General features: G+C 37.5%; 5 protein-coding genes across 5 annotated transcripts; 3 read left to right on the top strand and 2 right to left on the bottom strand.

Moving 5' to 3' along the window:
• Positions 1–4,013: 4,013 nt before the first annotated feature.
• LOC132285242 (homeobox-leucine zipper protein GLABRA 2) lies at positions 4,014–9,018 on the top strand. The gene is made up of 11 exons (XM_059787412.1): positions 4,014–4,218; positions 4,442–4,704; positions 5,360–5,477; positions 5,768–5,962; positions 6,177–6,557; positions 6,688–6,789; positions 7,229–7,438; positions 7,597–7,771; positions 7,861–8,132; positions 8,229–8,315; positions 8,406–9,018. The coding sequence occupies exons 1-11, from the start codon at positions 4,138–4,140 to the stop codon at positions 8,787–8,789; spliced, it is 2,268 nt and encodes a 755-aa protein (XP_059643395.1). The 5' UTR covers positions 4,014–4,137; the 3' UTR covers positions 8,790–9,018.
• Positions 9,019–12,909: 3,891 nt separating this feature from the next.
• On the bottom strand, positions 12,910–13,586 carry LOC132285244 (small ribosomal subunit protein uS17c). The gene has a single exon (XM_059787413.1). The coding sequence runs from the start codon at positions 13,512–13,514 to the stop codon at positions 13,038–13,040; it is 477 nt and encodes a 158-aa protein (XP_059643396.1). The 5' UTR covers positions 13,515–13,586; the 3' UTR covers positions 12,910–13,037.
• Positions 13,587–15,029: 1,443 nt separating this feature from the next.
• Positions 15,030–17,007, top strand: LOC132280911 (peroxidase 29-like). Its single transcript, XM_059782666.1, has 4 exons — positions 15,030–15,230; positions 15,654–15,842; positions 15,933–16,098; positions 16,610–17,007. The coding sequence occupies exons 1-4, from the start codon at positions 15,030–15,032 to the stop codon at positions 17,005–17,007; spliced, it is 954 nt and encodes a 317-aa protein (XP_059638649.1).
• Positions 17,008–17,767: 760 nt separating this feature from the next.
• Positions 17,768–19,579, top strand: LOC132286453 (photosystem I reaction center subunit VI, chloroplastic-like). The gene is made up of 3 exons (XM_059788789.1): positions 17,768–17,962; positions 18,038–18,164; positions 19,238–19,579. Exons 1-3 carry the CDS (start codon positions 17,835–17,837, stop codon positions 19,415–19,417), a joined length of 435 nt encoding a protein of 144 aa, XP_059644772.1. The 5' UTR covers positions 17,768–17,834; the 3' UTR covers positions 19,418–19,579.
• A 543-nt stretch (positions 19,580–20,122) lies between these two features.
• On the bottom strand, positions 20,123–23,211 carry LOC132280909 (rop guanine nucleotide exchange factor 12-like). The gene is made up of 7 exons (XM_059782665.1): positions 22,790–23,211; positions 22,373–22,500; positions 21,941–22,095; positions 21,744–21,818; positions 21,387–21,647; positions 20,968–21,288; positions 20,123–20,484 (listed from the first exon to the last, which is right to left on the bottom strand). Exons 1-7 carry the CDS (start codon positions 23,146–23,148, stop codon positions 20,173–20,175), a joined length of 1,611 nt encoding a protein of 536 aa, XP_059638648.1. The 5' UTR covers positions 23,149–23,211; the 3' UTR covers positions 20,123–20,172.
• Positions 23,212–23,609: the final 398 nt, after the last annotated feature.

Here is a 23,609-nt window from a genome sequence, read left to right as displayed (position 1 = left end):
AGAGAGCAACATGAACAAGTTAATACCACATTCGCCTATCCTTACACTAATGCTTATATTCCGGGATGGAGTAAGACTCCAAACTTTTCTTAGAAAAACCAAGGAGTCGGTGTAAACCTTCCACAAAGTCAAAATTTCCAAGGAAGGTATGTGTCTCCTCATATAAGAAATGAAAATTCTCAAAAGTTCCATCCATCCTCCTATCATCATCAGAATATGAATCAATTTTCTCATCCTCAAGCTTACAATTCTCAAGTGTAATCTCATCAATCTCAAGCACCTCCTAGGAATCCCACCTTTAAGGAAAAGGTTTTAGTAGCCTTGGGTGGCTTAGAAGCAACCAATCAATTGTTGCACTCTCACTCTCAATCTATCTTAAAGCTTGAATCCTAAATCGGGATAATAGCCAATTCCATGAATGTAAGAGAAAAAGGCAAGTTGCCTAGCCAACCCTATAGAAATCCTAAGGCATATTATATAGTGGAAGTAAGTCCTACGTTGGGATTCCCTCCACATGAGCAAGTGTAAGCTATAACCACCTTGAGAAGTGGTAAAAAAGCTGATAATAGGGTAGAAAGACCAAACAAAGATAGTGAACCGGTGCAACCAAGTGTTGACACCTGTCTCGTTTCCAATCCTATTCCTACTTCATTGGATGTAAGTGGTTCCAAAAAGAATTCTCCTTCATCATCTCCCCAAGTTGAAAAATCGTATAAGCCAAAAGCTCCATTTCTTTATGCTTTGAGAGAAACTTCATTGTTTGGGAGATAAAAAGAAAAATCCATGACATGATGGAAGTTTTCAAGCAAGTTAAAATCAACCTTCCTCTCTTAAATGCTAATAGGCATATTCCACCATATGCAAAGTTCATGAAGACTTGTGCACACAAAATAGGAAGAACAAGGGACAAAGTGCTAAGAAAGTGTTTCTCAAGGAGCAAGTGAGCTCCATTCTTCTCCATAACACCCCCACTAAATTCAAAGATCCCGATGCTCCGACCATTTCTTGTGTAATTAGAAACCATGAGGTTCGTAGAGCTCTTCTTGATTTAGGGGCAAGTGTTAATCTCATCCCTTACTCCGTGTATGTGCAATTAGGATTGAGTGACTTGAAACCGACCTCGGTGGTACTTCAATTGGCCGATAGATCCGTTAAGAAGCCTAGGAGAATGATTGAGGACATCCTCATCAAGGTTAATAAATTCTATTTCCCAGTTGACTTTATGGTACTAGATTCCAAATTGGTCTCCAATCTGATTAATCACATTCCAATCATCTTAGGAAGGCCATTTCTTGCCACTGCAAATGCAACTATAAATTGTACGTAGGTCTGGCATTATGGACATCTCTTTTGGCAACATGATGGTCAAACTCAGTGTGTTCAATGCAAGTTGACATCCTATCGATGAAGACGAGTGTTGTCTTGTAGATGTTTTGGATGAAATTGTAGAAGAGTCTACCCCTTTATTTTCTCACCTTAATCATCTTTAGCTTACTTCTTTTGCATGTTTCTTAGTATAATTGTAGTATAAACAAAACAAAACCCCTCTTTTGATCATTCGACTTACTAATTCGAATTTAATTCCAAAATACGCTTGCGGTCTCTTGGGATGATCTCTTCTCACTTCATACTATATAGTATAAGTATTAAGCGATTTTTATAAATTTTTAAATGTGGTGGCCGTTTTTCACGTCTTTTTAGTACTCGACTCACAAACGCACCAATAATGAATCACCATCTCCGGCACCAGTGCCAGAGCCTATGTCATCACCTGTACTGGCTCCTGCCAGTACTCTTATGTTGTCACCTGTGCTAGATCTTGCCATTACTTCTCTGACTTTTCTTCAGATGGAATGTTATGAATAAAAGAGAGAGAGAGAGAGAACGCTTCTGCCATTACTTCTCTGACTTTTCTTCACATGGATCGTTATGATTAGAGAGAGAGGGCGATCCTGCCAATTACTTATTTGACTTTCCTTTAGACGAAACATTATGAATAAGAGAGAGATAAAGAGGGGTATTGGGAGAAAGGAAGTGGTTGTGTCAGTGTTACTAGTGGGGGCATTGTGGTCATTTTAATTCTATGATATTTTAAATTAAATTGTATTAAAGAAATGAAGGTAAAAATTTCTATTCACATATTTTTAAGGGTGTCAAGGACAAAAAAGTGATTTAGGTGAGAGTGAAAAATATTTTCTAAATTTCTCTTTATGTGAGATTTGCCAAAGCTTAATAGGTTTCATTGTAATTAACTTAAGATTTTTTATGAGAAAGTTCATTTCCATGGGTGCATAGGCTTCCATAACGAAAAAGAGAGTTAATCTTCATAAATGAGATATTGCTGTATCACGTTAATCACCATTTCGTCTAAAAAGTTTAATTTGTTAAAGAGGAAGTAATTTTAATATTCAAAATTACCAAAAGGCCTCTATTCTAATGGTATAAGGCCATGTTTGGTGTGGATGAATGGAATCAAATCAAAGGGAATGGAATGATTTTCTTTCCATTCTTGTGTTTGGTGTGGTCTATTAAAGGTGGAATCATCATTCTCCACCATTCTTGGAGAATGGTCATTCCACCAAAATCATTCCTTCTCTATACTAATGGAATGGGCATTCCATTCCCACATGGAATAGGAATAACCAAAAAAAAAAAAAAAAAATCAAAAAACCTATTCATCATTCCTTTTCTAAATCAAACCCATCTCTGTTCTCTTCCAACCTATTCGTCTCACTACACCTTGTCTCACCATCGCCGCTATCTTCCTCTCTCACTACAGATTCGTTTTCCTCTCTCACTACCCCTTATCTCACCTTCGCCGTCGGAGACCACAACACAACCCAACCCAACCCAACCCAACTGCCTCTCTCGTCTCCAAGTGCTGGTTTCACCTTCGTCATCTCCCTCCGCTGTCTTCCTCTGCCGCCAGAGACAGATCCATCTTCCTCTCTCACTATCTCACCACCGCCGCCGGAGACCCTCCACCTGCAACTGCAAATAAAAATTAGCATAATCCCATCCACCATGTTGCAATATGATATTGTGTCAAAACTGTGAATATTTTTAATTTGGAATTCTGTCGCCTCCCCTTTTGATCACCTTCTTCTTAACATGGCATCGTCTTACCTTCTTGCCCTAATCTTCAACAACTTGCCCTAAATTGACGTTAATTTTTTTCTTAATTTTTTTTTTCTTTTAAGTTAAATTTTTTTATTCATGATAAAGGGTAATTTGGAGATATCAATATAAATTAATTTCATTTCAACTTTTAATTTGGTTCAATGAAACACGTGAATGAGAATCAGCATTCCATGTTTGCAGCATTTCATATTTGCAACCAAACACTAGAATGGAATGGTCATTCCCATTCCATTCTCATTCCCATTCCATTCTCAATTTCATTCCATTCCCACTCTATTTCATTCTTGTACACCAAACCTCAATAGCACAGTGAATTAGTGTATCTAATAAATCTTAAAGTGTGACCCTCTGCGTCTAAACATCTAACCTCTAACATCTAGCTTTTATAGCCTTGCCAAAAAAAGAAAAAAAGAAATTGGTACGAGGCATGGAGCCACATATGAATGCCCCAGAATATTACAACTCTAACTTTGTCAAAATCCTATTAATGCTGGCCCTCACTAACAAAACCCCTTATACATATTTAAACCCCAAGATTGCCACAATCTTCTCTTCTATCTCCCACCAGGCAAATTGTGGATAACGGGGGGTTTATGGGACTTTGACAGAAAAAAGAAGAAAAAAAAAAAAGGGCTCCTAAATGGTGCACACAAACGCGCCCTAGCTTTCGAGCCTAATAGGCTTAGCCATGAAAAACCAAAAGCCGAAGCCAATCCAAAACAGAAAAAACAGTTGGAGCTTAAAGTTAGTTGAGACTTTTAGTCTACACTCTCCTCTCTACAATATCTAACGGTCAACTCCTACCAGCCTTTTTTGCGCTCTCTCTGAAATAAACACACTACGAAGCTCATTGGGTTCATTCGTTTGTTTTATACCCTTAAATTAAACAGGCCCCACTTTTCTCTCTCATCTCCTCTCTGTCTTTCTCTCTCTAGAACTCCCCATTGCCCTTCCCCCATAAAACAACCCACTCGTCACCCACAACCCAGAATTGCCATGGGCGTCGACATGTCCAATAATCCTCCAACTTCTCGTGCCAAAGACTTCTTCGCTTCTCCAGCTCTCTCTCTCTCCCTCGTATTCTTCAAACCCTCTTATTTTTTCATTCACACTATGTGATATATACACATATATATATACAAATATAATCATATATAACATTTTTCCCAATTTATTTTGATTCTTTAGGATGCAATCTCTCTATATATTTATACATGTATCATATTTATACATGTATATGTATCTATGTATGATCATCATATACGTGTGTAAATTTTATTTTTGTTTTCTTGTTTTGAAGGCTGGGATTTTCCGAGATGGAGCGGCGGCGGCTGCGGCGGCAGACATGGAGGTGGAGGAGGGAGATGAAGGAAGTGGTGGCGGGAGAGAAGGGACGGTGGAGATCAGCAGTGAGAACTCGGGTCCGGTGAGATCGCGTTCTGACGACGAATTTGACGGTGAAGAAGAGCAAGACGACGACGGCGGCGGCGGAGACAAGAGCAAGAAGAAAAAGAGGAAGAAGTATCACAGACACACTGCTGAACAAATCAGACAAATGGAAGCGTGAGTGCTCTTCCTTGCTATCTCTTTTTGTGTATATCAGCTAATATGCATTTGTTGAAACAAGTTGAGGCGAGTTAGTGGGTTGACTCGGAACATCGCCCGAGTTAACTCAACTGTAATTGAGTCAGGTAGATTTTGGAGTTTTGGCTTTAATTAAGCTTTTAATATGGTTGGTGTAAAGTCTGAATTTAGTCAATTCATTAGTTCTGCATCTTGATTTTTCTGGTACAATGTTCTGTGTGTGAATTACGGAGTAATTGATTATCAAGAAACTAACTTCATTCAATTCTGAATTAATTAGTCCATTTAATTAGCAGCTAAAAAATAAGATTATTATTATTTTTTTTTCCTCTTCTCATCTGTGATCACAAATACTTTTAATAGTCTTAAAAAGGAAAAACGAAGTTAATGCCATAGATTTAAGAAAGTTATAAAGTTGATGGCAGAGACTTAAGAAACAAGATTATAAAGTTAAAGAATATAGCTTTTGACAACTTTAGTATATATATATGATAAAACAGTAATATATACATATATAGATATATATGCACACACAAAGAAGGCTTTATATATATATAATGTGTATGAAGCTCCAATATCTGTTAAAAGTTACACACATTTTATGAATTTTCAAGCTTATATACCACATTTGCAGGCTATTCAAAGAGTCACCTCATCCAGATGAGAAGCAAAGGCAGCAACTGAGCAAACAATTAGGCCTTGCTCCTAGGCAAGTCAAGTTCTGGTTTCAAAATCGTCGAACGCAAATCAAGGTATTACCAGTTGGCATTTCTATCCAATTTGTGTTCAAATGTTTCGTTTTTCGCGTTATCCGATAAAAAAAAAATTAGGAGTTTAATACCAAACACTATTCATTTCTAATGTCTGCATAGTTTAGTAAATCAGAAATGGCTGTGAACAAGTAATCTCTATCCAATTTGTGTTTAAATGTTTGGTTTTTCGCGGTAAAATAAGTGTGGCTATGAACAATTACGTAGTTTTTATATATGTATGAATCTTTTAGCAGTTCTTTGAATGGAAAATGGGATGATGAGTACTGCAGGCTATACAAGAACGCCATGAAAATTCTTTGCTGAAAACAGAAATGGATAAACTCCGCGACGAAAATAAGAGCTTGAGAGAGACCATAAAGAATGCTGCTTGTCCCAATTGTGGCTTTGCTACCTCTAGCCGAGACGCCTCTGCCACGACCGAAGAACAACAGCTCCGAATTGAGAATGCCAGACTCAAATCCGAGGTACTGTGAAAAATTAACAGCACAAGAATTGCTCTTACCCATCTTCATTAAACAAACGTATATGTACCATTGGATCGTTGACACTTGTGCATATGTTAGCCATTCGTTGTAAGGCCCTTTGTCACGGCCTTTGTGTTTTTTTCAAGCGCTCGTGTGGCCTTAGACACTTTCAAGCACCCTTGAAGTGCTAAGTCGGTATTTGTATGATTTGCAGATTGAAAAACTCCGAGTAGCTGTTGGGAAATACCCTCCCGGAGCATCACCAACAACCTCCTCATGCTCAGCTGGGAATGACCAAGAGAACAGAAGCTCTTTAGATTTTTACACTGGGATTTTCGGGCTTGAGAAGTCGAGAATTATGGAGATAACGAATCAAGCAATGGAGGAGCTCAAAAAGATGGCTAGTGCAGGGGAACCTCTCTGGCTTCGCAGCGTTGAGACTGGCCGGGAGATACTGAATTATGATGAATACATGAAAGTGTTTTCTGCTGAAAATTCCAGCAATGGAAGGCCTAAAAGATCCATCGAGGCCTCAAGAGAGACCGGGGTTGTCTTTCTGGATCTCCCAAGGCTACTTCAAAGCTTCATGGATGTGGTATGTATGATACTTTGATCTCTACAGACGTGCTCCAAAACTAGTCATCTTAGTCTGTATAGCGTGTCTATATATATATAAATCTGTTTTTATAATACCCTTTTTGGGATTTTCTTCCTTTGTTATGTAGAATCAATGGAAGGAGATGTTTCCATGCATGATCTCAAAAGCAGCTACTGTGGATGTTATCAGCAGTGGGGAGGGTCAAAACAAGAATGGTGCTGTTCAATTGGTGAGTAACCTGTAAAAACTTGCTGATTTTCTCCAATATGCATGTGATATGGATTATATCAATAATACTCAAAAAAAATTATTATTATTATTTTTTATTTTTAATTTTTACTTAAAAACGTTTTATGCTTGATCATGAATCTAATTATATATACTAATAGATTTCCAATTTGTTATGTATGGATGATGAGGTTCCAATGATACCTAATCAATTCCAATAGAAAGAGAGCCTATAATTGCATGATTTGGTAAAAGACATTTAGTTAATCATACATTTGGTCTCATCATGGTCAAATTTCTAAAGTTTGAACTCCAGGACATGCACACACACACACACACACAAACTAAAAAGGGCAAGGATGATCATGACTTGTGAAATCATTAAAACCTTGTTGAATAGGTGTTTGCCTTCCAAGTTCTTACTTTCTTTTCGGCTGCAGATGTTTGCAGAGCTGCAAATGCTCACACCAATGGTGTCAACAAGAGAAGTGTATTTCGTACGACATTGCAAGCAATTGAGTGCCGATCAGTGGGCAATTGTTGATGTCTCTGTTGACAAAGTCGAAGACAATATTGATGCATCTCTTGTAAAGTGCAGAAAACGCCCATCCGGTTGCATCATTGAGGATAAAACAAATGGCCATTGCAAGGTAATTTTACACATATATATATATATATATATATATATATATATATATATATATATATATATTCTCTGTTTTACATTATAAGATGAATGAGACAACTGTTAAATTTTCTTCTATTTGCTTGTGTAAATATGAGTAAATGACCTTCCAATGCTTATCAGGTGACCTGGGTAGAGCACTTGGAATGCCAGAAAACAACTGTCCACACTATGTATCGTTCCATTGTTAACAGCGGTCTAGCTTTTGGCGCGAGGCATTGGGTGGCGACGCTGCAGTTGCAATGCGAGCGCCTAGTGTTCTTCATGGCAACAAATGTTCCCACCAAGGATTCAAGTGGTAAGCCTACAAAAATTCTTCAACATTTTTGTCTAGGTTCAAATTTGCCACAACAACTGATCATGATTACTCTCGTTATCGAACCCTAGGAGTCACCACACTAGCAGGGAGGAAGAGCATTCTGAAACTGGCACAAAGAATGACTTGGAGTTTTTGTCGTGCACTCGGAGCATCAAGCTTCAATACATGGAACAAGGTCCCAAGCAAGACGGGGGATGACATAAGGGTAGCTTCCCGGAAGAACTTGAATGACCCCGGAGAACCTCTTGGGGTGATCCTTTGTGCAGTTTCATCTGTATGGTTGCCGGTCTCTCACCATGTCCTGTTCGATTTCCTGAGAGATGAAGCGCGCAGAAACGAGGTTTAAGCCCTTTCCCTTCTTTGCACACACACACACACACACACATTGTGAGGTGAAAATTTGTTTTGATGATTCTGATGATTGTGTGTTTTTCAGTGGGACATCATGTCAAATGGAGGTCCAGTAGAATCCATTGCAAACTTAGCCAAAGGACAGGATAGAGGCAATGCAGTCACCATCCAAGTGAGTTCTCTCTAAATCAAAAGGACCCCCTAAATTAAAACCACAGTTTGAAATTTGGATCTAATTCGAATCAACGTTTTCGAATTCCAGACAATGAAGTCGAAAGAGAACGGTATGTGGGTGCTCCAAGATAGCTGCACAAATGCTTATGAATCCATGGTGGCCTATGCTCCTGTGGACATCAGTGGCATGCAGACTGTGATGAAGGGTTGTGACTCCAGCAGTATTGCCATATTACCTTCCGGTTTCTCGATTCTTCCCGACGGACTCGAGTCGAGGCCTTTGGTGATAACTTCCAAGCCAGAGGAGAAGAGCACAGAAGGGGGATCTTTGCTCACCATAGCATTTCAAATCCTGACCAGTAGCTCTCCCACTGCCAAACCTACCATGGAGTCTGTGGAGTCTGTTAACACTCTTATATCATGCACATTAAGAAATATAAAGACTAGCTTGCAATGTGATATGGATGAGTGATATTATTCCTAATAGATACATAGGATAGGTATTAACTGTAAAATCCATAGACTCAAGGCTTCTATTTTCCATTTCTTTTGGGGATTTTTTTTTTTTTTTTTATAGGTATTTTTTGTATCTCTTGATTGTTATGAAAATGTTCTTTTTAGTGGTGGCTTTCTTCTATAACCAAACATGGAGCTCAGGAATACCTGTACTCAATCTAAAGAGAGATAATTTTCAATCTTCATATATCAATGTTTTTTCCTTCATTATATTTATTTATTTAATTTTTTTCTGGCTATATGGTATAAAGTCAAGATACATCAATATGATAGCAATAGTGAGGTGCTGTTTGATCACAATAAGCTCAGAATTAGTTGAAAAGCGAAAGGGAGAGCCCTTCAAATGGTTCAAAACATCTTATAATCCAAGAAAAATATTCTCTGCAAAAACTATAAATGAAGTAAATGGGAATCTAAATCTGCTAATAAAATTGCCTGCCCACTGAGCAAAAAGTGCATAAACTCTCTGAAAAGGGTCCCATAGAGGACGAGAAAGCAACTATACAGGAATCACACACACAGAGACACACACACATATGCATATATGTTTTAAGCAAAGATTAAATAAAAGCGCAACATTGGTAATGCATGGTCAATTATCATAAAAACTCTGAAAAGGATCTAGAGAAGACGAGAAAGCAACTATACAAGAATCACACACACACACACGTATATATATAATATAATATTATAAGTAAAGATTACCTAAAAAGGATTAGCCTAAAAAGACACTCAAAAGGGAAGTGCATCCCATATACAAATGCACATAGCCACAAGGGCACTATGATCTCATACTATCCACAAAAAAACAAGATATCATTTACATATTTACAATAATGCCAACTAACCCAAAAGAATGATGTATATAATCAGGAATTTAAAACCAAAGGTTGTGGTGATACAGCCTAGTGATGTTTCCTTTATCGATAAAGGGAATGGTGAGGGTTCGAGTTCACAAATGGGTGCGTGGTTTTTATTTATTTATTTTATTTATTTTTTATTTTATTGTTTTCAAATAATAAAAAAAAGGAATTTAAAAGCCCAAATAGGAGTTTACTATTCCTCTCCCGCCATATACCCCATCAAAGGCACAAAGGAGCAACCCTCCAAGCGTCTAGAGCTGCCATGCTCACTGTACACCCTCTCCAAGCTCGAGCATGCTCCTCGAAGATATTGGCATAATCCAACAGACACCAAACAAGGCAAGAAAGCATATCCCATTCCTCCATAGCCACTAAACAGTGCAAATGTAGATGGTTCACGAACTCCTCATCCCTCTTGCACAGACAACATGCATTGACAATGATCTCGGCGTCTCCTCCTCAAACATGCCACATAGAGAAATATATGAATGTATAAAGATCTCATAACAAGATAGAAACATGAGAGGTGGTTCCTTAGAGAACCATATCTATGAGCTATTAAATATGTGAGGCTTAAACCAAGGAAAAGCCTTCCTCCTACAATTGTTTTGATGGCCTTGGTCCATCATCTCCAGAGCTCCCAAGGGAACAGGCGTCAAGTCCGCTCATAAGCCTACAAGCTTGAGCTTGTCTCCTCCTACCTTGTCCATCTCTGGGACGAGGTATTACAACCAGTAGTACTAAAAAACATGAACTCTGGCTCTATTTTCGCCTATGAAACAATCTAGAATAATGATCTGAGAACTGTAGACAAATTGATATACAGGGTACAACTGAGCTATTCAAGAGACTTTCTACATAAGAAGCCATTTTCCCTCGACACTGATCCAGAAGTTTGGTTCATCCTAGAGCTTTTTGGCGATGATCTTAAGAGTAAAGAGATAATACTCTATTTACATACACGAACACACTTACACACATATACACATTTCTAATAGCATACTCTGAAAATGATTCCATCAACAACCATATAATCTCACTGGCTCAGTTGAGAACCCTTCTCTAACTGAACTCTCAGTCAATGTCCTCAGTTCTTTAGTTCCTGGAGCACAAAAAGTGCCCCTCCCAGTTCACAAGCTTGGAGACAGCTTTCTCACTTTATTTCACTCTTATCTTCAGTTTAATATGTCATACTTCCTTCCACATCTCTGACACTATCTTACTTGAAGCCTGAGGCATGAGAGACTTTGTGGAATCAAGCTCAAGCCTGACCTCCTAGACATTAAGTTCCAAATAGACCAGGCAATCTTCAATGGGGGATTTTGAGGCTCTGAGTCATGAAGGAATAGTTAAACATGAACAGCTCAGTGATGAAAAGGTTGATGCAAAGCTTAGTAATCTCTCTATGGAGGTTGCCCATGATGGCACGACTGCTATGGTGCTAACTATTAAACTGGTTCGGGATTTCAACATCTATAAAAGTAATTTATGATATTGCCGCCAGACAAAGTTAAGTCATAATTTTTTGATATGTACCTCACCGTTACATAGACTTTGTTTTCCATCATTTCTTATTGCAAACACCCTCTACATTGTCACCTTCAGTTTGATATACAGAAACTGTAGTAACAACTCCTCTTTTTGCTCCTTGTGTGACATTGGAGTATGACATTCATGCTATAAAAAAAGGATCATTTGGGAAGGTTATCAGGATGCTATATCTATTTGTACAGAACCTCCATGGAAATGATTACCTATCTTATGACAACTATGGAAATGATTACCTATCTTATCTTGTGTCGTGTTAACGTGTCGTGTCAAATATTGCCACCCCTAGGCACACCTTTAGCATATAGAAGTCATAAAAGTACCAACATATGCCACCCAAGATAAGTAAAACCATTTTTCAGAAAGGAAAACTAATTTTATATTCCCACTCATAAGGAATCGAGGTTTTTTTGATAGTAAAGAGTCCAACTTAGATATAAATTATTTGTTTTTCAAGCTACTTAGAAATACTTTAAATATTATAGGAAGTATGCCAAGAGTAGCACCCCCTTGAGAGTAGGGAAAATGAGGATCACCTGCACATTTTCTAACCTGCATTATGCTTGTACTGCAATCTCTGTAACTTTATAAGTGTATAGGATGATTGTAAATTCCCTTTTATTTTGCAAGCAAAAGGTTAACAAACACATTAAACACTGCAACTGCAATATTTTCTTGCAGAGGCTAAAAAAGGATTTGGTACTTTCTCTTCTTAACAAAAAAAGAATGCAACAATAGATTGTTGGCTGTGATTCAAGTGAGATGCAAGGGTTACGCAATCTCCTCCCCTCACCCACCAAAGAAGGAATTTTTTTTTTTTTTTTTTTTGAGAGACTGAGAAAGACATATGCAAACACCCTAAGATGAAACAGCTATATGAACATACTTCTGATAGAAGATGAATTCTACCTTCAGCCTCACTTTGCTTGACCATGTTACGGAGCCTGATTGTGTTTGTGGGTATTCAGTATTAATGTATTACATATCCTTAACTAGTTTATTTTCTCTCCAAAGTCCAGACAGGCAAAAGGTGGGAAAAACAGTCTAAAAATTAAAGTAAAAAAGTTGGATTTTTGATCTCCCATATTTGCAAAGAGACACAACTGCTATATAAGGCAGTAAGGAGATATTGGTGACTTGGTGTCAACAAACTTTCACGGTATCATACATAATGAAATCTTCAGATCTAAACCGAGACCAGAAGTACTAAACTCTTGCTTATGCTTTGAGCAAATATCAAAGGAAGACTTTGCACTTCTAAGAAAAATGCAACCCAATTTCATAAATTTCTCATTGGCAAGTATCAAACTTTACTTTGAATAACCCCTTTAGAAATTCCAAACATTTACTGGATCCAGATATGTATTAAAATTGGAGTGGTGGTAACCTCTATGTCACGGTGCCGTGTTAGCCACCCACTTAGAGCAAAAACCGCCCCACTACCCAATGAGGAGCAAGACTCAAAGCTAGTCATTGACAAGGCCGTTTGAAAGCCATGTCACTCCTCCACCTTCAGCATTGACAAGGCGGATTGAACGCCTCCGCCAAATGGAAATGGTATTAATTGTACTTATATCAAGCACCACAAATGCAAAAATAACACATACAATCAACCAATCTGAAACCATGTAATTCAATGCAATTTGAAACCCAAACCAACCAAACTGAAACATCGAACATTCAATTCAATTCAAAACGCAGTATATGTCACATAGCATTTCAAAAGCATAATCTCAAACTAACAACAGAAAGTCAAACACAGTAGCTGAAGCTAAAATCCAACAAAGCTCACTCTAAGCTTGCTGAGACTCCAATTCAAGACCGAGCTCTGCCGGCGGCGCAACCTCCTTCAGCTTCGGCGCATTCCTTTTGGGGGCCGGAACAGCAACGAAAGTCTTGGTTTTGCTAATGGGTCTGCTTTTTTCAAGCTGAACAAAGTCCCCAACTTTGAATTGGTTCTCTGGGTCGTGAGCTTGGTACTTCTTCTTCTTCCTGACCCTTCGCTTGTACTTGGGATGCGGAGCGAGACGAACCACCTCCACTGCCACAGTCTTGTCGCTGGCGGCACACACGACTCGCCCCTGCAACGTCTTCATGGCCCGAATTGGGGGGAGGAAAGTGTGGGGATGAGGGTTTGGTGAGGAGAGAGAGGTAGAGGGTTTGCTGAGGAGGGTGATTGGTGAGGACCCATGAAGGAATTCTGTTGCGAGCTTGGGAGATTTCAATGGAGGGACGAGGGAGAGTTGAAGGAGAGAGGAGGTTAGGGACATTGTGTTGTGTTTGAGAGATGGATAAGAGAGTGAGAGACGAGGCCTTCTTAATGTATGTGTGGATTGGCTATTTGGATTGGGGAGTTCTGTTTCCCCTATTATTATCTCTAGTGACATAGGGATGTAGGTGCATCTCTGATCTTGACACGTGTGCATCAAAACTAGGGCTTGTCTGATGTGACAATTTCAATGGTGCATGATTCAAGGGAAGGCCAGAAAAGGAAGAAAAAATTTGTTGTCAAAATCTAATGCAAACCACTTAAAATTAAACAATTTTAATACACCTACAGCCTACAGGGGATTTAGGTCCAGAATTTAATTTAATTTTTTTCTTCCAAGTACCTTTTGTAAGTCCTTAGTAAGCTTAATATATTCATGGTCTAACTAATTATTTGGCTAATAAATCAATGCAAGAGATAATGGGAGATAGATACCTCTCAGATTTTGAAGGGCCAACCTTGTTTGTGATCATAATGACAAAATGAGTATTTTAGGAAAGCCTAATTGAGTGTATGCAAGTAATATACTCCTGATCCACCTAGTAGAAGATATATAATAGGGGACTCTCAGATTGTTGTTGAATGTTAGAATTAGTGGTTATAAAGGGAATAAATATTGGACATGTCTGACATACCGTATATCAAGTTCATTTGAGTTGTACGTGCATAACACACGTTTGTACGTGCATAATACGTATAGTTCGGATGAGCCGGCCGGTGCACAATGCGTTGAATGCACCAAAAGCTAGTGAACTTCGTTGTATAGTAATCAAATTACTTGAATTATAGTAGAAAAGGAAAGGCATGTAAGTTCATAAACCAAAATCAAAATCCTACTGCATTTGTACACCACTAATGCTTTCAGCACAAAAATATATCTCATGGACCTGACAATGTTTTACATTCTCTTAAAACTTTGAAAAACTACACTAGCTAAATAAACAACCCTTAATCCTCCATGTAATATTAGGTTTTGCTCGTCCTGCAGTTCATAGATCTGCAAAGGCACCTCAGAACTTTCAGCAGCCTATTTATTCTTGAGGGCTTCTGAATACTAGTCTTACTTGCTCAACTTCAATACACACACACACACACACACACACACACATATTGAATTGGTAGGATCCAAAAACTATATAATTTACAATTGTGGGCTTCTGAATACTTCTTCTCTTGGTTGTGCCCATTTGGGTTACATGATTAATGATCTGTTAGAACTGGCAAGTGATATAAATGCATAAGCATTGAAATTTGATACTTAAAATATGGGAAGGGACTGAAAGTCCCGATGGTATAATCACATTCAACATGCATGACTACAGTAGACTGTCAGTAGTACACTAATCTTTAGATTCCTGAGACATGAAACAGTGTACATATACATGTCACTCCCTAGCTTCTCCATTTTAAATGAACACCTCAGAATTCTATCTTCTTGCATATATATGTATGTATGTGTGTGTGTGTGTGTGGGGTTTGAAGTATGAAAAGAAGGCCGTGTTTGGGGTTGATCATGATGGCATTGAGAGGCAACATGTTGGTGGTGGTGTTTGTGATGGTTTTGGGTTGCTCATTTGTTGGTGGACTTGAAATTAATTTTTATAGGGATAGATGTCCTAGTGCAGAGCTTATTGTAAATCAGGAGATAAAAAGAAGTATGTTGAATGATCCTTCAACTGGTGCAGCACTTGTGAGACTGGCTTTTCATGACTGCCAAGTAGATGTATCTCTCTATATCCCTCTCTTTATTCCTCTTAGGGTGTGTTTGTGCTCTGTGTATATGCAGCATAATAATAATAATTTTTTATTTATTTGTCAGTCATCTTAGATAAAGCAATTAGCATTTAGGAGTGCTATTTTTGCAACATTTTCATAACATTAGGTAAACTATAAGTTTGCACTTGAACTAAGGAACATTCATCAATATGATGCTTGAAATGGTACACACACACACACACCAAAAAAATTAAGAACTCTTACACTAATGTTAACAGCCTACGAAGCATCAAATAATTTCTCGATTCAAGTACATTCTAAGGAGATTCAAGAACAAAAATTAATTCAATTAAGTGCTCCCTCTTCTTGTTATTTGTGCATTTTGTGATATTAGCTCTTTAGCCTCTTTTACATTCTTTTGCAGGGTTGTGATGGCTCAGTTCTTCTTAGGGATTCAGAAAGCTTGACAACTGAAACATTGTCTGACATGAATTTCGGAATACGAAAGCTCGAGATAATTGATGAGATAAAGACTTCTTTAGAGACAATTTGTCCTCAAACTGTTTCTTGTGCTGATATAATTCAGTTAGCTGCAAGGGAGGCTATTCTTTCGGTAACTTTTCAATGTTTCACGAAAAATTAAAAACAAAAATTGTGGTTTATTTAGACTTACAGTAGCTTGATTTTTTGTGTTTTTTTGTAGACAGGAGGACCATATATAGAGGTTTTAACTGGAAGAAGAGATAGTATATCTACAAGCAAGGACAGAGCTGACAAGCAGCTTCCGGCTGCTGATATCTCAATCGACGAATTCATAGAGATTTTTCGGCAGAAGAACATTAGTCTGGAAGATGCAGTTGCACTGATTGGTATGAAACTCATGCTTCACTTCATTTCTTAATGTACATTTTGTGACCTGAACCATTTAGTCTCTGCAGGTGCTCTGGCAAACATTTGGTGAAAATATTAGCAAACTAGTAGCCTTTTTTTTAATTATTGGTAATGTTAGGGTAAGTTTATTCCGATTAAGGGTAAAATCATCATATCGTATTTCTTATGCGTCCACTCGCAACGTTTCCATCATTCATTTAAGATTGCTGCTATTTATTGCGATGGCAGACCGTTGCAACACTCAAAAAGAACTTTGAAACATCATCACTCGTGATGAGCCTCACAAAGGAGCTGTGAGTGTTGCAATAGTCGCTTGTCGCAACAAATATATATGTATATTTTGTTTCAATTTTCTCCTAAAATCACATAATTCTCATTATTTATAACCATTCCAATTTGATTTTTAGTTGTACTATTAGTACTAATACTATCTGTTGTTTTTTTTTCTATTTTATTGTATTTGTTTATGAATAACTTCTCAAGATGCAGGGGCTCATACTCTGGGCATAGGCCATTGCCGGAGCTTCGAAAACCGACTCTGGGATCCAATGGAAGATCCCACATTGTCACCTTCCTTCACAGCCATGCTGCAAGTAATTTGCAGCAATCCTTCTCTCTCTGACATAGCTTTTGCGACGAATGATGCCACGACCTTTGCCTTCGACAACAGCTATTTCCTTGATGTCTTAAATGGAAGAGGACTCCTCAAGATTGATTCTGAGATCTCAAGAGATCTCAGAACACTACAATATGTAGTTGGATTTGCAAGGAACCAACAGTGGTTTTTCAACAGGTTTTCAGCTGGTTTTATGAAGCTGTCAAGCTACAAAGTCTTAACAGGAGAAGAGGGAGAGATTAGAAGGGAATGTAGATTTATTAACAATTAGAGATCAGTTTTAGTTTGGAGTTCATGTTATTTGTTCATATGATATTAACCTTTGTGTTTGTTGAGGATGTTGTAATATATATAATAATTAATAGATATGATGTTCGAAAAAGCAAGTCCCACGAAGAAAGTTTAAACGGTCATCTTAAAATTAAGTAATAAAGAGTGACACTTTTTTCAACGTAAATTTGGAAACTAAAAATTTTGCTATGAACACTATCATATTTTTATGCAATCCTCTATCTAAGTAAAATGTGTCTTGATTCTTTAAAGAATTATTTAATAATAAAGAGAATAGTACTTATTATATAACAAAAGGTCCATTGTGAAATTGAACTATTTTCTTTTTTATTTTTTTAATCAAACAATAAAAGGTTATACAATGTTTTTTTTTTTTTAAAAAATCCTCTTTGGGTTAAACATTGGGAAATTTTTAGCACAAAAAAAAAAAAATAATAATAATAAAAAATAAAAAATGGAAATGTAGATAAAAACTGCTGGAGAAATGGATGGCTATGATCAAATAGTTGGATTCTCAACATAACCCTAGGTAGGATGATGATTGGAAGGGTCACCGCCCTACATTGCACAATGTATTGACATTAGGGTTCACACAACCCCTGACCATCTAAAAAGGATAGGCCTATCCAGCTATCATCCACGTGGCACCTCCTTAATGGGACTCAATATCTCACCAATCAAACCCAGTTCGCCACGTGGCACATTAAATCCATGGAAAAGATCAAAAACCCAAGCAACATCATCACTCAAACCAATTGCCAACTGAAAATTTTAATAGTTAGTTATAGTCAATTTGGAGCCAAGACCATGGCATCTCTAGCAACCTTCGCCGCCGTGCAACCCGCCGCCGTCAAGGGCCTCGCCGGCAGCTCCATCACCGGAACTAAGCTTCATGTCAAGCCATCTCGCCAGAACTTCAAACCCACCAACTATAGGTAACAAAGACACAATGAACTATCTACATATATCTATATATTTAGTGACTGAATTTTCAATTTTGTTGTATATAGATCTGGTTCTGTGGTTGCTAAGTATGGTGACAAGAGTGTTTACTTTGATTTGGAGGATTTGGGCAACACCACTGGCCAGTGGGACTTGTATGGATCAGATGCACCTTCACCATACAACTCTCTCCAGGTATGTGTCTCTCTATATTCTTTCGATTGAGATCAATGTATCACATACACACACATAAATATATGTATATGTGAGGAACAAGATTATAATTGGAAAAATTAGAAATGATTGATGGGTAGTTATGCTTTATGCTACAAAATATGAGCACCCATGTTTTAATATGTTTCTTCTTCTTCTTCTTTTTATTTTATTTTTATTTTTATTTTTATTTTTTTAGATAAATACTCGCATGCACTCACAAATACTCACTATGGGCCTCGAGCCCCTCTCCTCCGGGGAGGACCATTAAGGGACCAGTGAATGTCAAGGATTATTGTTTATAAAGTCGGATATGCAGTTAACAGAATTTGGGAAAAGGAGCAAATGTAAACAGTGCAAGAGAATGCTTGTTAAAACTGCCCTGTGTGCAATTAAGGCCTATGACCTCTGAATTATTTTATTTAAGTTAACGCCAAAAATAAGTTGTTCTAAATCATTAAAAAATAAATCATTGCTTATTATAGGCAATTTAAGAGTTCTCTGTGACAATTTTTTATTTTTTATTTTCCTCGAAAGTTCAAACAAACCCACACACATTCACAGTATTGCCCCTAATAGGGCTCAGACACTCAATGGAAAACAGATTGAGAGGTCAGACAATGAAGGGTTAAGATTGTGGTTGATTGAGGAAATATTATCTCACATCATGAAGATCCTCTGTAACCTGAATCATTTCCCCCCTAAGCTTTAAGTGCAGTACTATCCCAATTCAAATTTATTGCAGTCGAGTTGGTAAATTCCCAAAATATCAAAGGTACGTCGAGTCTTCGACCATCTTATCAACAGGCTTCTTGAAATTACGATGCTTACAGATTCAGATGGGCATAATTTGGTTTAATAGAGTGAATTGTGAGCCATGACAGCCCGCAGCAAAGTTTCTTTGCCTAAAACAAGAATTAGGAGAGTTGAATTAGAGTTGCCAACTTGATTGCCGTGAATTTTTTAATTTTGCAGCACTTGCAGTACTTTCTAAATTGTCATGTGAATTTAAAATATTTACCTCAATACCTCATTATATTCATTTGCAATTTCAGAGCAAGTTCTTCGAGACATTTGCAGCTCCTTTCACCAAGAGAGGATTGTTGCTCAAATTCTTGATACTGGGAGGTGGTTCAACCCTAGCATATCTCAGCTCCACAGCCACAGGTGACATTCTACCTATTAAGAAGGGCCCACAACTTCCACCGAAGCTCGGACCTCGTGGCAAAATCTAAGTATCTTGGAACCCACATCCTTTAATCTTTTTACTGCGTTAAATGTATCATTTCCACAACTTGTAAGTATGTTCGAAGCCTACGTAAATGTTCTGCTAATACATTCGATTTGGTTGTGACTTTGGTATTGCTTTTAAATCTAATGAATTTCTGTTCAGATTATGACATTTTGATTATTTCACTACAATGTTCATTTTATCTGTTTAGTTTTGAGTGTGTAGCTGCAAAATTGGTCGAAAATTAATTTTGCAAGCGCCTGACAAATGTTACTAACTTCACTGTCAACATCAAAATTCTCTTTGAGAACAAATGATGCATTTTTGTGAAGTTCCCACTATGCTGGGATAATCCTACTTTGTCAAGAAGTTAATTAATAAGGTAATTAGGGTTTCCTTATCAATCCTACGCCATCTTCAGTCCTTAGTACTAAAAAGTGATTTATCTCTAGGATCGGTGTGCTTAAGTAGTCTAGTGTACAAACCCCATTAATGGGGATATCGGAAAACATTCTACATCTATTTAGAAAAATCAAGAAATTTTTTTTTTTTTTAGTCCACAAATTGATTTTTCGGACAGAGGAAAGCAAGTTCAAAATGCTTCAAACCCAATTAATCATCTCATTTTTCCCTATTTACAAAAGTAAGGAACCATGACGGTAGCCTGCATGGGTCCGAGTAAGGCCAACATCACACAGTCTTGGTGTTTCTGTCCGCCGTTCTCTTTCTCTGCTTTGAATGAAGTTGATTTCAACAATTTCACCATCGGCGTCCTGTGGGACTTTTGAAACCACTTAAGGTCTCAAGCCTCTCTAAGTATGTCAATTTCTTCTTTGTCGAAATGTTAGGAGGTTTGGTGAAAATGATGTCCTCCTTTAGTTCCTTCAAGTCAAGCTCTCCGTTGTCCAAATTCCAGAACTCCTTCACTGCTGAAGAGTCTTCTACAGGGCTCCTCTTTTGCTCTCGCACAACAAAATCTGCATGGAGAACATCATCTATTCTTGACATGACCGTAACGGCGAAGCTTTCTATTATTCTTGAATAGCTCTCCAGAACAGCCTGTCCCACATCCTACGCAGCCAACAAGTGAACATCAATTAATTTCAATATACATTTGAGAATATGAATAAAATGTAACATCATGAATGTTTGGTTCCAAAACATGAAGAAATATAATGATAGGATTATTATAACTGTGTTAAAAGAAAATTAATAATAACCCGGGGGAAAAAAAAAAAATCAGTGTGTTAGGAAAAGGAGAAATCAGAGATGAAAATTAGAATATAAACCAAACAAACACAAAAGAATTTATGCTGTCTTTGAAAATCATAAATGTAGCATATTTGCTGGGAAAAGGGCGATCATATAACTATTACAATGCAGGTTAGAGAGAAGAAAATAAAATAAGTTAGCAATCCATATATTATATGATTTTGCAAGAACATTTTTGAAATGATATAGAGACAAACTTACGCAAAGTTTCACAAATACTCAGTTTCTAGTCCGGATATGAAAACATAGGATGAATTCCAAGAAGAAGACTGATGTCCTTACTCGGTTATATTGGATTTTGGTAATGTCTAGTGAAGATTGTGAAAGTCCTGGGAACCGATGCTTAAGAATGATTAAGACGGTCTCTAATCTGTCTTCGAATTGTTCTCTCTTCTCCAAACTCACAGCTGAACTCCAAGAAGACTTTCCGTCTTTAGCAGTCATCTTCCTCCTCCAGATCACTATGGACGCCTCAATCTTGTTCTTGAGGTCAAGGATCTTATGGTCTGATGATAAGTCCACTGTTGCAAGAAAATAGTCTGGATCAAATATTTCATCTGTAATACTTCTATAGATCACGTCTCCAAGGCTTGCCCTGCCATTCTACCGTAGAAAAAACAAAGAAAAATTAATCAAGGTACTAATCTTCGTATACAAACTTGAATGGAATTGTAGTTTTTTTTCTTGTGTTTCCCTTTTACCTTGGGAAGAGTTTCGATGTAGGATTCTGGGATCTCCATTTCTGCTAGAACTTGAGCATTAATGGCCATGGCTGCTTTGAGTACTTGGTTCACACAATCCTTCTGATACTTCAGCCATTTCCTAGTAACATCAGATAAACCGTTTGGCGGAAGCTTGGGAGTTGGTAACCACCATTTGTCATCTTTCCTCTTCTCTGATTCAGGAGCATCTTTTGAAATGTAAGAGAACTCAGTTTGGTCTCTAAAGTTCTCTAGACAGTCCTGTATATATATAAACACAAGTATCATTAGTGTCGAATGTTCTTATGGGGATTGAAAAAGTTAGAAGTACAAAACTATGAAGAGCAATGTTCTTACAAGCAACATTGCGTCAAGCTTGCGTAGGGCAGGGATGTTCAAGCAAAGATCAGTCCGTTGACGTGTTGTCATTATCTAATAAAACAAAAAATTAAATTATTTCTTAACCTCTGCAATATATATATATATATATATATATACATACATATATATAGAGAGAGAGAGAGAAAGAGGAGGAGGGAGAGATTGATTGTTACCTCCATTTCTGTTCCATCTTTCGATATTTGTTTAGAAGGGGCAAATTCAACTATATGATCAGTGACAGATAAGAGCCAATCAATTTCTCTTCTCCACCTTGCTTTCCTCTCTGGTGGCATGGGCTCTAATTTCCCTTGTTCTCCGAAGACAGAAGCTGGATTTGTGTTTAAAAAAAATTGGGAAAAAATGAGAAAAACTATGGAAGCAATGGAAATATATAAACTTTTAATCTATCCAATCAGAGAAACAAAAAAATACAGAATGATACCGATAAAAGGCTCTTTCGGATTTTAGATTTAGCATACAAAGATAAATCGATGTTTTCTTTCCTGAGCTAAAACCGATTCTGAAATCATCACTTTGACAAGAGAGCATATTGTTATTGTCTGTGGAATCGAAGAGACGAGAGAGAGAGAGAGAGATCCAAGTACCTGCTAGGTTTGTGATGGCATTTGACAATGCCAAAGCGGACGAAACACCCTTTCCTCCTCCAGACATATCCTCACCCAGAAGCAATTTTGCAAACCTTTCCTTCATTAGCTCCATATCTAGAACCAAACTCACCAGCAGAAAAATAAATTATTTAATAAAACATTGAATTGAAGTTGAGAAAAATGAAGTTCTTAGCTATTTCAGGACCTATGAACATTTGTTGTTAACATGACAAATCCGAAATTTACAATATTATCAGGAAAATAATTGTCTCATGACTATATGTTTCAGATATATTTCTTTGGAGGATTTAGGATATAATCTTCATATTTATAGAACTTTTCAAATTAAATGATAATTAATGAACATTGAAAGAAATTCCTGCAGGATTTCTGAAATGCAGGACAAGAGATGACTTGCCTGAGGGCTGCTGCTTCTCTTTGTTTTGAGGGTCACCGGCACCTGAATCGCGTGACTTTGGTGGATCCTTGTCATTACGACTAGGCGTTTGTCTTTTCGACATGGTAGGATTAATCACAGTTTTCTTCTCCTTAGGCTGATCAGTCAAATTTTTCAACATGGTAGGGCTAGTCACATATTTCTTCTCCTTAGGCTGATCATTCAAAGTTTTCGATAAAGAATCCAACCCTGACATTGGGCCACTGATGTCGAGAGGAAGGGTCTCGTTTTTTGGCCCTGGATTCTCGTGCATTTGTTTGTAACGAAACAGCCTAGACTTGTAGATTTCTTTCTCTTCATCAAGTGCTCGAACCATTTTGAATTCGAGCAAAATGTTACAGAAAGAAACAACAGAATCACCTGAAAAACGATGATGACTAAGAGGAGGGAAAAGAAGAAGACAATGCTAATGTGTGTTCTGTTTTTTTCGCTTCGAAGGAGAAATGGGGGAGAGCCCAAATTCCAAATGATACCAAAATGTTTGTTTATTTTGTGAATTGTTGAGGGAACGTGGGGTGCATGTTTGAGAAAGAATAACTATGAGAATTTTGATTAAAAATTATATGGTTGACTTTGTTTATTTCCTTTTCCACTTCTTTGTTGGGGGCTTTTGGTGTTTTTCCAGGAGTGTGAGGATTAATTGTTGTATTCTATTTTTGATGGTCAAAGCTGACAGATTGCAAGTGATAACATGGAATGTGTAACCACCATTCTCTCTCTCTCTCTCTCTCTCTCTGATATTGGACAGTTCATATGGGTATTTTTAGGTAAAACACC

This window comes from Cornus florida, unplaced genomic scaffold, assembly GCF_030987335.1.
Source record: "Cornus florida cultivar Cherokee Brave unplaced genomic scaffold, ASM3098733v1 CherokeeBrave_3.0.0_Hap2_Chr11, whole genome shotgun sequence".
Lineage (NCBI taxonomy): Eukaryota > Viridiplantae > Streptophyta > Magnoliopsida > Cornales > Cornaceae > Cornus > Cornus florida.
Note: the sequence above shows the minus strand (reverse complement) of the source record. Positions and strands in the feature narration are given on the sequence as shown.